The sequence below is a fragment of the Dermacentor silvarum genome, chromosome 2 (genome assembly GCF_013339745.2).
Source record: "Dermacentor silvarum isolate Dsil-2018 chromosome 2, BIME_Dsil_1.4, whole genome shotgun sequence".
NCBI classification, from domain to species: domain Eukaryota; kingdom Metazoa; phylum Arthropoda; class Arachnida; order Ixodida; family Ixodidae; genus Dermacentor; species Dermacentor silvarum.
Window position 1 is genome coordinate 82,028,785 of NC_051155.1, and position 14,463 is coordinate 82,043,247.

The 14,463-nt window shown below is 47.8% G+C and overlaps 2 protein-coding genes across 1 annotated transcript; both read left to right on the forward strand.

Annotated features, from left to right (window-relative positions):
* Positions 1-14,463, forward strand: part of LOC119441579 (uncharacterized) — a 116,297-nt gene that overhangs the window by 65,544 nt on the left and 36,290 nt on the right.
* LOC125943070 (uncharacterized) lies at positions 9,671-13,964 on the forward strand. Its single transcript, XM_049661421.1, has 2 exons — positions 9,671-11,193; positions 12,454-13,964. Exons 1-2 carry the CDS (start codon positions 9,895-9,897, stop codon positions 13,753-13,755), a joined length of 2,601 nt encoding a protein of 866 aa, XP_049517378.1. The 5' UTR covers positions 9,671-9,894; the 3' UTR covers positions 13,756-13,964.

A 14,463-nucleotide genomic window follows, 5' to 3' on the forward strand; every position in this document is an offset into this window, starting at 1 on the left:
CGTTCATTGGCTGGTGTTCTAAATAAATTTGTTCCTCGTCCTTTTCGCACATTTTACAGCGTGAGATGTTATGGGCTAATTTCAATAGCCGTTTCGTTTGCCGATGGTGGCCGCCGTCGCCGCCGCCGCCTGCGTGCGTAACAGCTATCGCCGGGAATGCGAAAAAAAAAACTGCCAGTTCTCGCAGGCATCGAACACGGGCCCGCGGCGTGGGAGTCTCATACTCTACCACTGCGTCGCGCCATCTTTTTTTTATTACATGGGAGAAGAATCTTCTGAAACACAAGAAACAACAAAGCGTTACAGGTACAGATTCAAAACTTAGGGAAGCATGTGCAAGCGTCCAATAGAGGCATCCTGTCCAGCGCTGTTTCAAGTGCAGCGTACACACTACGAACGTAGGCAGCAGATTCTCGAAAAAACGACCGAGTGCTTCGCGGTGGTTCAGCCTGCCTGTCACACCAGTCACACATTCTACGCAGGCGCTTCCTAGCTTGTAGCGGAAAAATGCCTTATGCACGCGTCCTAGCGCGCGAGGAGACACGCGATGCGAGATGCGCGCCGCGTAGCGTCGATACGTGAACAATTTGGATTGCAGTTGCATAATATTACACCAGATGACACGCCATGTAGCAGTTGCACAGGTAGCGGTACATGGTAGACAGATAAATTTTGATGAAAAAAAAGACCATTAAGAAGATGTATCCCCGTTTCAAAGGGGATGCCAATAAACCATCATCATCGCCAGCCGCAGCAGCATGATATCGTGCCAATTGTCACAACTTGACATGCGCGCTGCGTAGGATAGATACGCACAAATTTTGACTTGCAGTTGCGTTGTACTCCACCAAGTGTCCCGACATGTATCAGTTGCAGCTGCATGATTCGTGTAGCTGGACCTGGTCAACTCAAGCAGGCTGGCTGATTTGTAGCCGCCTCGTTTCAAAGGGGATACAAATATATAATCACCATCCTCCTCATCATCATCATCAACAGCATGGTTCCATACCACGGGTCAAGGGATGTGACTTGTGCTTGGCGTGGTCTGGATACCTGTGCTTATTGATCTGTACACTGTTATAACGCCTCCTCGCAAGGCACAAACCCTCTAGTGCGTGCTGCCAAAAATAGAGCTCCTATGGAGGCGCTCCTCAAACTTGCCATGTGACTGTGCTGCGAGTTCCGTGCAGCCGTGGGACTTTTGTGCTGAATATGAGACCTACGTGAGAAATTCTAGCGCAATCATGCTACAATATAGGAAGCCTTAGGCAAGCACAGCTTGACACGCACTATCGACGTACACTGTAAGAAAGTTTACACCCTCAAATGTGAATAAGGGTGTAAACCGGTCTATAACTCTTATCCTTACTACCTAAAAGGGCGTTGTTTGGTTTAGGTTTGATTGGGTTCGTTTCAATCTGTCCTCTCGTCTTCTTCGTTTTGTTTTGGCAATTACCGCTATTTGTAATTTGTTTTATATGCTAACGTGTTCCTATTTGCCCTAGCTGACCATTTTGTCAATAAGGACGGGTGTTTATACTCGCAGCGTTTATCACGCGAGCAGGCCAAATTCTAATCAGGCGATAAGAAGAGACCATTCACACTGCAGGAGTCGACGTGCGCGACGAAGCGTTTGATTGCTACCCGCCATATTTTCCGAATGGCGCTGTCCAGCAGTGGCTGGAACACATGTTTAGGTCAAGTTTACAGCTAGTAAACTATTGTTATGCGTGTATTCGAAAATACCTACGATCAATGACTAAAATAGCATACATTACATCACATCAAAACCAAACGCGTTGTTGAGATGCCTGGCTATTTGTAATTTGAGATGCCTGGTTTCTAACGCATCTCGTTTAGCATCGCCAACTCGTACACTGAACGGGGTCATCAAAGTCGACAGCTGTGTTTAGTTTGACAATGGGGTGGTGGCAAAGGCAAAATTGATTGCCGCAAATTCATAAATTTGCCAGAAACGCGGTGAATTTACGATACCCTCTAGTCAGCGATCCTGTCGAGGCCAATCGTTAGCACGCTCATCATATACGGGTTCATCATATTGAAGCCTTAGGGATTTTTTTTAAATTTCCTGTTGAATGTGAGATAATTGTAGCCCTTGCGCAGTGTACTTCAGAGATGTGGGCATTACTTGCAAAAGAAATCGAAACACACATTAAACGAAATACCAAAAATCACGAATTACCTCCTTAATCAATTACATTACGGCACATATCGCAATTTAGGAATTGAACCCAGGGAATGTGGAAGGCGTATCTATTTGGAATGAATTTCCAGAATGACAGCTGCTTTGAGATCAACGGCTGCAATACGTAAATTGCGCAAAGTATTTAATTAGGAATTCATTAGCGAACTTTTATAATAATTTGCATATGTGTTTTGATTTCTCATGCTAGTAATGTCCGCTTCTTCGGGACAAGCCTCATGCTACCTGCCACAGGAGATTCTTTAAAGTTCCGTAAAACTTAAAAATGATCACCCCGTATGCAGGGTATCGCAGCTGCATTGGACACAGTTTGAAGTAAAATAAATCATTTTAGGCTAACAAAATCAAGTGCATGTCGTTCATAGTCTGGTTGACAATCCACAAGTAATTTGTTTCATTGATGACAATCAATCATTTCATTATCAAGTATCTATCTCATGAAATACGGTTTCGGTAGTCAAGGGGCCAAATAAAGAGTTTACAATTTTAACAAACATCTATTTGCTACGTTTTCGGCAAGTTTTAGTGCACGCCTATCGAACCCCAGGTGGTCAAAATTAATCCGGAGCCCTCCATTACCACGTGCCTCATAATCAGAACTGGTTTTGGCAAGTAAAACCCCTGAAAGAAGACGAAGATGCTTATGGCGTGAATATGTTTTCGGCTTGGAAAGAACCCCCCCCCCCCCCCCCCCCAAATTTAAAAATAAAAGAAATCACTGGCAAAGGCATCCACTCGCTCCAGAACGCAGTGCCCTCAAACAGGCTCACTGAAAGTTGCTAAAAAACAGAAAACAAGAACATAATCAGTTGAGGAGATGCTGCTTTATCCGTTGCGTTCCACCCGAGATAGTGCATCGGCTCCGAGTTGGTAAGGAACGAGTGCCGGTAGCTGTAGGCACGTCGTGGAAATAGTGTCCATTCACTTATATCTCGCGTCGCAAGACTTCTTTGCATATTTCGTGACTACCGCCGATGAGCCTGCTTGCGGGCGCTGCTTTTGGGGGGAGGCTAAGGTACCTCGAAACAAAGCCCGGCTTTCACAGTATGGACACAATCGCCACCGTCGCCATATTCAAGCGAAGCTTGTATTGGCTCACAAGTGTTGGTGCCGTTGTAGGTGCGACCGAAAGAAAAACATGTCGCACAAATGAAGGAAAATGGCGGGAAAGGCTCTAAGAATAGACCGTGGTAAAACGCGTGAGGCACGCGCCCGCAACAAGTGACGGGCGCACCCAATCAGGAGCGTGAGCGCGCCGGGGGTAGAGCAAGGGAAGGAAACGGACTCGCGCGCGTTGCGGCGAGTACCCTTTTCAGTGCACGCTCGGCAAGTGGATGGGAATGCCACGCGTTGTTCGGTCGGCGGCGGAACAGGCCGCTTTCGACGAGAAACGCCGTCAACGTCGCCGGGAGCGGGCTCGCGCTCGCCGTGCGGATCTTGCGTTCAGGCGCGGTTACAGCGACAGGCAGAGGATCCCACGTTAAAAGCCCCTCTTACCGAACGGCAGCGAACCCCGAGGCCAGGGAGAGCGACACCCAATTTTGAGCGTACGACAAGCTTCGCGTGCCCCCCCCCCCCCCCCCCTTTTTCCCGGTAGGGGAAGGGCCAACGAATTTTTCAATCACACCTCTGCCATTCCGTCTTGGAGGGCTATGAAAGCATTCGTTATTTTTCTGGAACTGTACATATTTGGCTCACTCCGTGCCAAATCAACCAGCGTTTTTTCGGCCGCTACAGATATAGCTGAGAAATTCCAACATGCTTGTTCCAGTTGAAAACTCATTCTACTCGTTTATTTGCCTTCCCACAATTTTTCTACCATTTTGGCGAAAATAAATTTTTCTTTCCAGCTGAAGCCAGAAGGTATCAATCATTTTTTTTTTTTTTGCAAAAGCACACTGTATAAGGCAGTCGTGCAAACGGTGTGTAATGCAAGACAATGATGTGATGATCAAAATAACCAATATTTCAAATATCTGAAAACGTTGGGCACTTACCGGCTTTTACCGGCTTGGGCACTTACGTTGAGCACTTATGGCAATTTTACCGGCTTTTGCCAGCTTGGCACTGGCAAAAGCCGGTAAAATTGCAAAGCTTCATTTTTTTCTTCGAACGCGGGAAAATATAGAAGCCACAAATTAAAAATAGAATGGTAGCCCGGTTGACATAAAACAGCCGAAAAATATTTGAAGCTTTTGAAGGTTCCACCAATCGCCTGAAAAAAACTGTAAATAATTTTTTGCAAGGAGCTTCGTGTTCAAGGAAAAAAAAGTAGCTTTGATGATCAGCTTAAAATGTATGTGATATATCATTAGATGGCTGTACATGCCTACTATTCCCGTGTGACGTTAAAAAAAGCTATTATGTTTTAAACGCGAATTTTTTTTAAAATTTTTGTCTCACCAACGGCTTCTCTCAGACTCGCGCCCAAGCTTGCCGGCCTGGTTTGCAGAAGATAAAGCTGGCTTCGTCCGCAATGCACATGACAGAGAAACGGTGTCATGGTATGCGTTTTATTGCCGAGAGATGCACGCTCTAACGTAATGCGGCTTTCGCTTGGTGTGTGCCAGGTGAACCATACAACCAACGCACATGGAATATCACGATGTGTTAAATTCGTCAGGGAGTCCTGCCTAGTTAAAATGCCCGTTTCACGCAGTTTATAAAAAGAAATATTTGCACTTAAGTCGCCAGTAAATCCAGAAGGAGCACTGATATCGTTCACGCAAAGCATTTGAAAAGAAATGTCGCACTGCAATACAGTGCGACATATCGACATCATGCAGTGTTGCCAGGTGCAATGAGGCGGCGTAGCCAAAAGCTAGAGAAGTTGTAGCCCAAATGTAGCCAAACAGAAAAAAGTGGAAAATATTTCGTAGCCAAATATAGCCATTTTGATTTGCAATTTTATTTGTGTATACATTTCCACATTCGACTAAGGCAATCCTTTTTTGCACAACCCGTCGTAACAAAATGTCCGTGCCGCCGTGACGGTCGGCCCTTTACATCAACAACAGCGACATCATGCTTGCACAGAACACTTTTTGGTTGGCCCCAGAAGCTCTTAAGTCCAAGCGAATCGCTGCAGAGAGCGAATCAGCGCTTTTATTTTATGACAGATAGTACTAAGTTATTATTTTAGTTATTTACAGTAATATAACTACGAACATCTGCTTTTTAGCTGTCGTGGACACAAAATAATGTTCAGCGTCATCGATCTCTCACGTTATCTCTGCCTACGGCGTAGAAATTCAGCTGTCCAGCGGTCTGTGACGGCGACGTGTTCACGGCTTCTTTTTTATCAGCTAAAACAAGTCTTTCGCGCTATGATATCTCGCGTTATTTGTACGTCTCATCGTCCTATCTTGTTTTCTGCTTTTTTGTTCTTGTTTTTGAATTAGCTTGGGCTGGATTAGCTGGGACACACACTCTCTATATAGTTTCAATTTACATCAACCTGGCCGCCATCTTAGGTCTCTAGCACGCCAAGAACGTGCGTTACGAAAACGGACAGGTAAGAGATGCCACTCACTGTCTGAATCGGTGAAGCGGAGCTTTAAGAGATTACTGCGCAAAACGGCACACTAGTGCAAGAAGCGCGCAGACGTTTTCGGCGACGAGCACATCCCGAACTAACTCGCTCGAAATGGTAAAAGCCGCGACGGCGCACAAAGAGCAATGGTAAATACCAAATTGATAACAGTGGTAATGCTGTGAAAACCGGTTACTGTCAAAGAGCAAACCATGTTGATGGCTAATAAAGTTTTAGAATAGGGTCCCTAAAGTTTGGGGCCCCAAAAAGCTTTGCCGGTGTTAGCGTTGGGACATGTAGGAATCAAGAGTTTCGGAATAGGCGTTTTGCGTTTGCCGATAGCGTGTTACGTTTGCAGAGTCCCTACGGCGTCAAAGAAAAGCTGTTATAAATATTAAAATAAAATATACCATTTTATGATAAGAAAAGTAATTTAGACTTCCGTGTTTTCGCCTTTAATTGCAATTGAGAACTTATTCTATTAGCAGCAAGCAACTTGTGGCGCTTAGTTTTGAGTAACCAACTTTACGTGCCTTCACCCAGCCAAGTCAATCCGTTTTAGGCCTACGAGCCATGAAATCGACAATTGAATTCGCAATCACCAGCGTCTAATGAATCAATCTTCATTACACATGTTAGTTGAGAGACAGCGATAACCGCAATCACTTCTTCTAGCTTACGAACTTCGTGCATTACCACGAATCGAGCCCAGTTTTGTGCTAGGTTAGAGCCGTCGCTTCGATTGGCACCGCCATGTTTGTTGATGAAAACTTTTGGGGCAGCTTTTGGGGCTCCCACTAAATCGATGAAATAGCGTGCCTGACGCAAAACCTAAACACAGTTTCCGTCTTGCGCATGCGCAGTGGCTTCGACGCTATTTATCTGGGGCCCCAATACGTTTGAGGCCCCTATTCTAAAGCTCTAATAATTGCTTGGGTGTTAGGTACCAAAATCATGATATGATTGGGAGGCATGACGCAGTGGGGGACTCCGAATTAATTTTCGCCGCCTCGCGTTCTTTAACGCACACTTAAGTACACGGGTGTTCCTGCATTTCACCTTGATCGATATGTGGCCGCCGTGGCCGGGAATCAAACCCGCGTCCTCGAGCCCGCAGCACGACACCTCACAAGCTGAGCTAACACGGTGGGCGAAGTTCATGTGACGTGGTGCACTGATGTCATCGTGGCAAACATGTTTTGATGTTAGCAGAATGAGTATCTGCATCCATGACGTTACGGGCAAACCATCTAGAAGTAAAAGCACCAGAACCCACCTTTGGCACGGGGTCTTGCTCCCATTCTTTTTTATACGTTCTCGCATACTTGGCCAGCCTATCGAAATGGATAGGTTGGCCGGGCGCCGACGAGAAGCGGCGGTCGTTGGGGTGTTGCGCAGCGCTGCGTAGCAACACCCCAAATAAAAACATACTGCTCCAGTCAGGTCGACTGCTCCCTCCCTGATAGTGAGGTTATATTTGGATCATCAAAACAGTGATGCGTTCATTTAGGAATACCATTATTGCTCTCTCGCAGGCGTGAGCCTCCGCGCAGACCTATGCATCAAAAGTCCCTAAGTGATTATTTTAAGGCACCTAGTAGCTCCACGATTGCCATGACAACAGGTGTTAAGCGGAAGTTACTTGACCCACAGTGCAACGCCCTCGCTGTACCTACTAACAATTGTAAAGTCGCGCCCGGGAATCGGGTGCCTAACGGTCAAGCAGGGTGTAAGTTTAAGTGCATCAAAGACCAAAGCTACCGGCTCAGACAACGGCGCAGAAAGGGAAGGAAAAGCGGGGGGAGGGGGTCATTTCGCGCACGCACGCGCGCACAGCCACGCGGCCGGCTCAGCCTGCTAAAACACAGCCTTCGAGATTTGCTTCTACCCGATCAGAGCCACCTCTAGAGCGTGGATTAGGGCGCCACTTATAGCCCAAACACAGCCAAGTCGCAGATTTTCAGTAGCCCAAATATAGCCACATAGCCAACTCGTCCAAGTCGACGCCAAAATTTTTTTTTCCGTAGCCCAATTTGGCTATTTATAGCCAAACCTGGCAACACTGCCGGAAGCTCTTAAGTTTCATCGAATCGCTGCAGAGAGCGAATCACTGCTTTTATTTTATGAGAGATAGTACTAAGTTGTTATTTTTAGTTATTTACAGTAATATTAACTACGAACTCTGCTTTTTAGCTGTCGTGGACACAAAATAATATTCAGCGTCATCGATCTCTCACGTTATCTCTGCCTACGGCGTAGAAGTTCAGCTGTCCAGTGATCTGCGACGGCGACGTGTTCACGGCTTCTTTTTTGATGAGCTAAAACAAGTCTTTCGCGCTATGAAATCTCGCGTTATTTGTCTCATTGTACTATCTTGTTTTCTGCTTTTTTTCTGTTTTTGTTTTTCAATTAGCTTGTCCCGGAATAGCTGGGGCGCACACTACCTATATAGTGTCAATTTACATCAACCTGGCCGCCATCTTAAGTCTCTAGCACGCCAAGAACAATCATTAAGAAAAAGGACAGGCAACAGAGGCCACTCACTTTCTGAATCAGTGTAAGCGGAGCTTTAAAAGATTACTGCGCAAACCGGCACACTAGTGTAAGAAGCGCGCAGTCGTTTTCGGCGACGAGCACGTCCCGAACTAACTCGCTCGAAATGGTAAAAGCCGCGACGGCTTTTAATTGATAACAGTGGTAGTGCTGTGAAAACCGGTTACTGTCAAAAAGCGAACCATGTTGATGGCTAATAATGTTTTAGAATAGGGGCCCCTAAAGTTTGGGGCCCCAAAAAGCTTTGCCGGTGTTAGCGTTAGGGCATGTAGGAATCAAGAGTTTCGGAATAGGCGTTTTGCGTTTGCCGATAGCGTGTAGCGTTTACAGCGTTACTATGGCGTCAAACAAAAGCTGTAACAAATATTAAAATAAAATATACCATTTTATGATAAGAAAAGTAACTTAGCCTTTCGTGTACTCGCCTTTAATTACAATTTAGAACTTATTCTATAAGCAGCATTCAACTTATTGCGCTTAGTTTTGAGTAACCAACTTTACAACTTTACACACCTTCACTCATCCAAGTCAATCCGTGATAGGCCTACGAGTCATGAAATTGACAATTGAATTCAGAATCATCGGTGTATAATGAATCAATCTTAATTACACATGTTAGCTGAGAGAAAGCGATCACCGCAATCACTTCTTCTGGCTTACGAAATTCACGCGTTACCACGAATCGAGCACAGTTTTGTGCTAGGTTGGAGCCGTTGCTTCAATGGGCGCCGCCATATTTGTTGTCGAAAGTTTTTGGGGTAGCTTTTGGGGCTCCCGCTAAATCGATGAAATAGCGTGCCCGATGCAAAACCCAAACACAGTTTCTGTCGTGCGCATGTGCAGTGGCTTCGACGCCATGTCTTTGGGGCTCCAATACGTTTGAGGTCCATATTCTAAAACTAATAATTGCTGGGGTTTTACGAGCCAAAACCACGATATAATTGGAAGGCATGATGCAGTGGGGGAACTCCAGATTAATTTTGGCCCCCTCGGGTTCTTTAACTTACACCTAAATCTAAGTGCACGGGTGTTCCTGCATTTCGCTTTGATTGAAATGCGGCCGCCGTGGCGGGAATCAAACCCGCGTCATCGAGCCATCAGCCCGACACCTCACAAGCTAAGCTAACATGGTAGGTGAAGTTTATGTGACGTGTTGCACTGATGTCATCGTGGCAAACATGTTTCGATATTGGCAAAATGAATATCTGCATCCATGACGTTACGGGCATACCATCTTGAAGTAAAAGCACCAGAGCCCACCTTTTGCTCGCGGTCTTGCTCCCATTCTTTTTTATACTGCTGTAACCCCTGAACTTGACGACCAAGCTATTCTCTCTAGTGCACATGTGCGCAATCTGTTCTTGATTTCTATCACGCCTTCCCTCTCCCCTTGACTTTTCTTTATATTCACGAGCGTGAATAAACCCGGGGTCTTCTGCATGGTACGACCGTGTCGTTCACTACTGGAGCGGCGTTGCCGCCGCCCGAAAGCATCGTAACACTGGCGACGAGGATTCCCACCGATACGAAACAGCTGCCGGGTACCAGCCAAAAGACGAAGACACCCATCGGCCCAACCGCAGTCATGGCCCTCAAGCTTCCGGATTTCATAGAGGACACAGATAAGTGGCACGCGTATCTCGTAAAAGTCGACGCTTACTTTGAAGCAAACGAGGTTACAGACGATGCCAAGAAGAGGGCCTTGTTGGTGGCAGCGTTAGGATCAAAGACCGTTGAGATTCTTTGCGGTAGAGTAGCACCGAGAAAACCGAGCTCGCTGAGCTATGAAGAAGTCGTTTCAACATTGAATGAGCACTATGATCCGTCACCTAACGAGATATCGGAAAGTTTCAAGTTCTTCCATCGAAACCAACAAGAAGGAGAGTCTATGCAGGCGTTTATCGTCGAGATTCGTAGGCTAGCCCATAACTGCAACTTCTCTTCGATGTTGCAGCGAATGCTGAGGGATCGCATCGTTTGCGGAGTGCGGTCGAAAAACTTGCAGAAACAGCTGCTAGCGAAGAAGGACTTGACACTTTCGGAAGCCGAAGCACTTGCTCTAGCAGCAGAAAGCGCAGAGCTAGGTTCGCAACAAATGGACAGGCAAGGTGACGCCGTCGGTGGGCTCAACTTTCAGCGGAAAGGGGAACAACCCGCAATAATAAGGAATGAGCCGAGCGTGTTATCGCACCAATGTAACTGCTGTGGCAGACAGGGGCATCAAGCCATTGCGTGCTCGCTGCGAAGGCGCCGATGTTACAAATGCGGGCGACAAGGTCACTTGGCGCGAGTATGCTCTCGAACAGTTTCCGCCCATCGAACCTTGGCGATAACCGAATGTTCAGCGGGAAGTGAAGATAGCGGCAGCAATGCATTGCAAATTTGGTCAGTAAAAAGTAATGAATGTATGGTTCCGCCCCTACGGAAGCTTGTCACGTGGAATGGAATTTCACTGAAGATGATAATCGACACAGGCTCACCTGTCTGCGTGGTGCCCAAAGCAGTATACGAAGCCCATCGTCATAAGTGGCCACCGCTTTGTGAGGCTGCGTTAACACTTTCATGTTATCTTGGAAAGCTGCCAGTGCTTGGCGTTCTGCAAATGCAAGCTTCCTATAAGTCAGTGACAGTTGACTGCAATCTCGTCGTGTTAAACTGCGAAGGTCCTAGCCTTTGCGGCCGTGACTTATTGCAGAAACTTGAGATACAAGGGGCGCCGCTTCTTCACATCGTGTCGCAGTCAGCCGAAGTAAAGCTGGAGAGTCAAGGAGCTGCACCCGTGATGGACCGTTATGCTGACCTTTTCACGGACGGCGTGGGACTCATCAAGGGGCCACCCGCACGGCTGCATATAAAGGACGGAGCAACACCAAGGTTCTGCAAGGCAAGAAACGTTCCATTCGCTTTGCTAGATAAAGTCTCCGCCGAGTTAGACCGACTCGTGGCCAGGGGCATTATTTCGCCTGTTTCCTATGCAGAATGGGCAACCCCGATAGTTCCCGTATTGAAAGGCGATGGGACAGTTCGCATCTGTGGTGATTTTAAAGTAACCCTGAACCCAGTCTGTGAAATGGAAAGATATCCCTTACCCGTAGTAGACGACATTTTCGCTACGCTTCGCGGTGGACAGCAGTTCAGCATCTTGGATTTACGCGATGCCTACAACCAAATTCTTCTAGACGAAGATTCGCGTAAATTGGCCGTTATAAACACTCACAAAGGCCTCTTCTGTTATAATCGACTGCCATTTGGAATTGCATCCGCACCTGCGATTTTTCAAAGAACCATTGAGTATGTTCTGCAAGGCCTTCCAGGGGTTCAAGCGTACTTAGATGACGTCCTAATAGCGGATGCGAATGATAAGCCGAATACGAACCTGCAAGCAGTTCTACAGCGTTTCAGAGAATACGGCATCAAGCTCCGGGCGGACAAGTGCCGACTAGGCGAGGCGTCCGTTACGTATCTAGGACATAGAATTGACGCGGCAGGTTTGCATCCGTCGGAGAAGAATGTCGAGGCAATTAGGCTGGCTCCAGCTCCTCGGAATGTTACGGAGCTGCGGTCCTTTTTGGGCATGCTTACGTTTTATAACAAATTCTTGCCTAATCTGTCCACCCTTCTCAGCCCCTTATACCGACTTCTGGAAAAGAAATCAAAATGGTCTTGGGACGGGCCTGAAGATGATGCATTCCGGGAAGCTAAAGCCGCTTTGTGTTCCGCTCCGGTGCTGACTCACTTCGACCCGGGAAGAGAGCTATTTTTGGAGTGTGATGCGTCACCCTACGGTGTGGGAGCGGCCCTACTCCATCGAATTGAAGGACAGTATCAGCCCCTAGGATTCCGATCTCGGACGCTTACTGCCGCAGAAAAAAATTATTCACAGATAGAACGGGAGGCATTGGCTCTTGTCTACGGTGTCACGAGATTCCGAGATTATCTGCTGGGCAGGCAATTCACACTGGTAACTGACCATCAGCCATTGTTGGGTCTCCTAAGAGCGGACAGGCAAACGCCGGTTATGGCCGCTGCCCGCATTCAGCGATGGGCCATCATACTCGGGGCCTACCGATATCGGTTACAACATAAGCCTGGAAAATTCATGTGCAATGCCGATGCTCTAAGCCGTCTACCTCAACCATTGCAGGAGGAAGCGGACCAGGAAGATGAGGCCCAAATCGTACTGACCCTGGACCAGTGGGATCAGTCAGCCGTGCCATTAAAGGAACTCCAAGCACTCGCCGTCACTGATGAGGTACTCGCACAGGTACGCAAGTACACACTGGAAGGTTGGCCGCACAGTTTTCACACGGAAACGAAAGAAATGGCCGAGTTCTATAAAAAGCGGCATGAGCTGTCTGTTACTGAAGGAATGCTCTACTGGGGTTATCGCTTTGTAGTGCCAAAAGATGCGCGAGGGAAGCTGCTAAGGCTACTACATGCAGCTCACCAAGGCGTGTCCACTATGAAGGCAAAAGCCAGATCTTTATTTTGGTGGCCTGGCTTAGAGCAGGACATCGAGCGCATTGCTGCGACATGCCACAACTGCGTGCAATCATTACCGATGCCTCAGGCGAAAGAACCAGTAAATTGGCCCGAGACGCGCGAAAGGTGGTCGCGCTTGCATATTGATTATGCTGGACCAATCAAAGGGACAATGATACTGGTAGTCGTCGATTCACACACAAAATGGATTGAGGCGGTTCCCGTGTCACAGGCGAACTCTCACAGCACAATAAATGCCCTCAGAACTATATTTAGCCGTTTCGGCATACCGCGCACGGTGGTGACCGACAACGGGACGCCATTCACAGCATGGGAGTTCGAGCAGTTTATGCAGCGCAATGGAATCGCACATATTCGAACACCTCCTTATCATCCCCAGAGTAATGGCCTAGCCGAGCGAGCCGTGCGCACAGTCAAAGAAGGCTTGAAGAAGATAGGAGGCGGTTGCCTCATAACGTCGTTGGCCCGGCTATTGTGCAATTATCGAAACGCACCACACCAAGCGGGCCCCTCTCCTTCAGAGATGCTATTAGGTTACCGTGTGCGCACAAGATTGGACATGTCTTTTCCTTCCAGAGCTTGCCCTGCCAACGCTTCGAATGACTCGGGCTGGACTTTTGCACCAGGAGACTCTGTGTACGTGCGAAATTACGGCGCCGGTGATAAGTGGTCCCCGGGCACGGTGGAAGCTACTTCCGGCGCTCGCCTCCTGGATGTTAAGACTGCGGACGGGCTTGTCCGTCGCCACTTGGATCAAGTTCGTAAACGGAGCCCAGATGAAACCCCCGCAGCCGTCGATCTGTCGAGGCCTCCAACACCAGGTTCCCCGGTCATGCAGGACCCAAGGGCGGCTGACACATCCGAAAGAATACCAGAAGCGCAACCCCAGGAGCTACGTCGCTCCACGCGATCAAAGAAACCGGTCATGCGTTTTGGCTACTAAGGGTGAAGAAATGCTGTAACCCCTGAACTTGACGACCAAGCTATTCTCTCTAGTGCACATGTGCGCAATCTGTTCTTGATTTCTATCACGCCTTCCCTCTCCCCTTGACTTTTCTTTATATTCACGAGCGTGAATAAACCCGGGGTCTTCTGCATGGTACGACCGTGTCGTTCACTACTGGAGCGGCGTTGCCGCCGCCCGAAAGCATCGTAACATATACGTTCTCGCATACTTGGCCCACTTCCCCATGTTTGGATTCTTCTCTCTGAGGAGGATCCGATCTTACGTCCAACCTATCGAAATGAATCTCGAATCTAAGCACGAAGAATAATTCATCAAGCAGGAAAAGGAAAATGGCAGTAAAGCTTCGTGCCCGAAACGTGGAGTAGGTCTAAAGCTGTGCCCGGCGCGATACTTCATCCGGAAGACATGGACATGAACACACTGGAGCGTGTCATCCACCCGTGCTTCCCTTCTTTCATGTCGGTGCCACGATCGCCCGACGGCCCCGACCCTATGTTATTGCTCTCCTTTCCTGAGCATAGCCATGTTAGTACAGTGTACTGTGAAAAACTCACTACTCCCAGGTTCATCCCGATGTCCGGGGATCGGGTGCCTAACGGTCAAGCAGGGTGTAAGTTTAGGTGCATCAAATATCAAAGCCACAGGCTCAGACAACAACGCAGAGAGGGAAGGAAAGGTGGGGGG

Bases quoted from the DNA above. Each gene is read 5' to 3' on its own strand.
- LOC125943070 (XM_049661421.1), top strand. From the start codon at position 9,895: ATGGCCCTCAAGCTTCCGGATTTCATAGAGGACACAGATAAGTGGCAC. The intron at 11,194-12,453 runs GCAAGAAACGTT...CAACCATTGCAG, and splicing joins CAACACCAAGGTTCTGCAAG to GAGGAAGCGGACCAGGAAGA.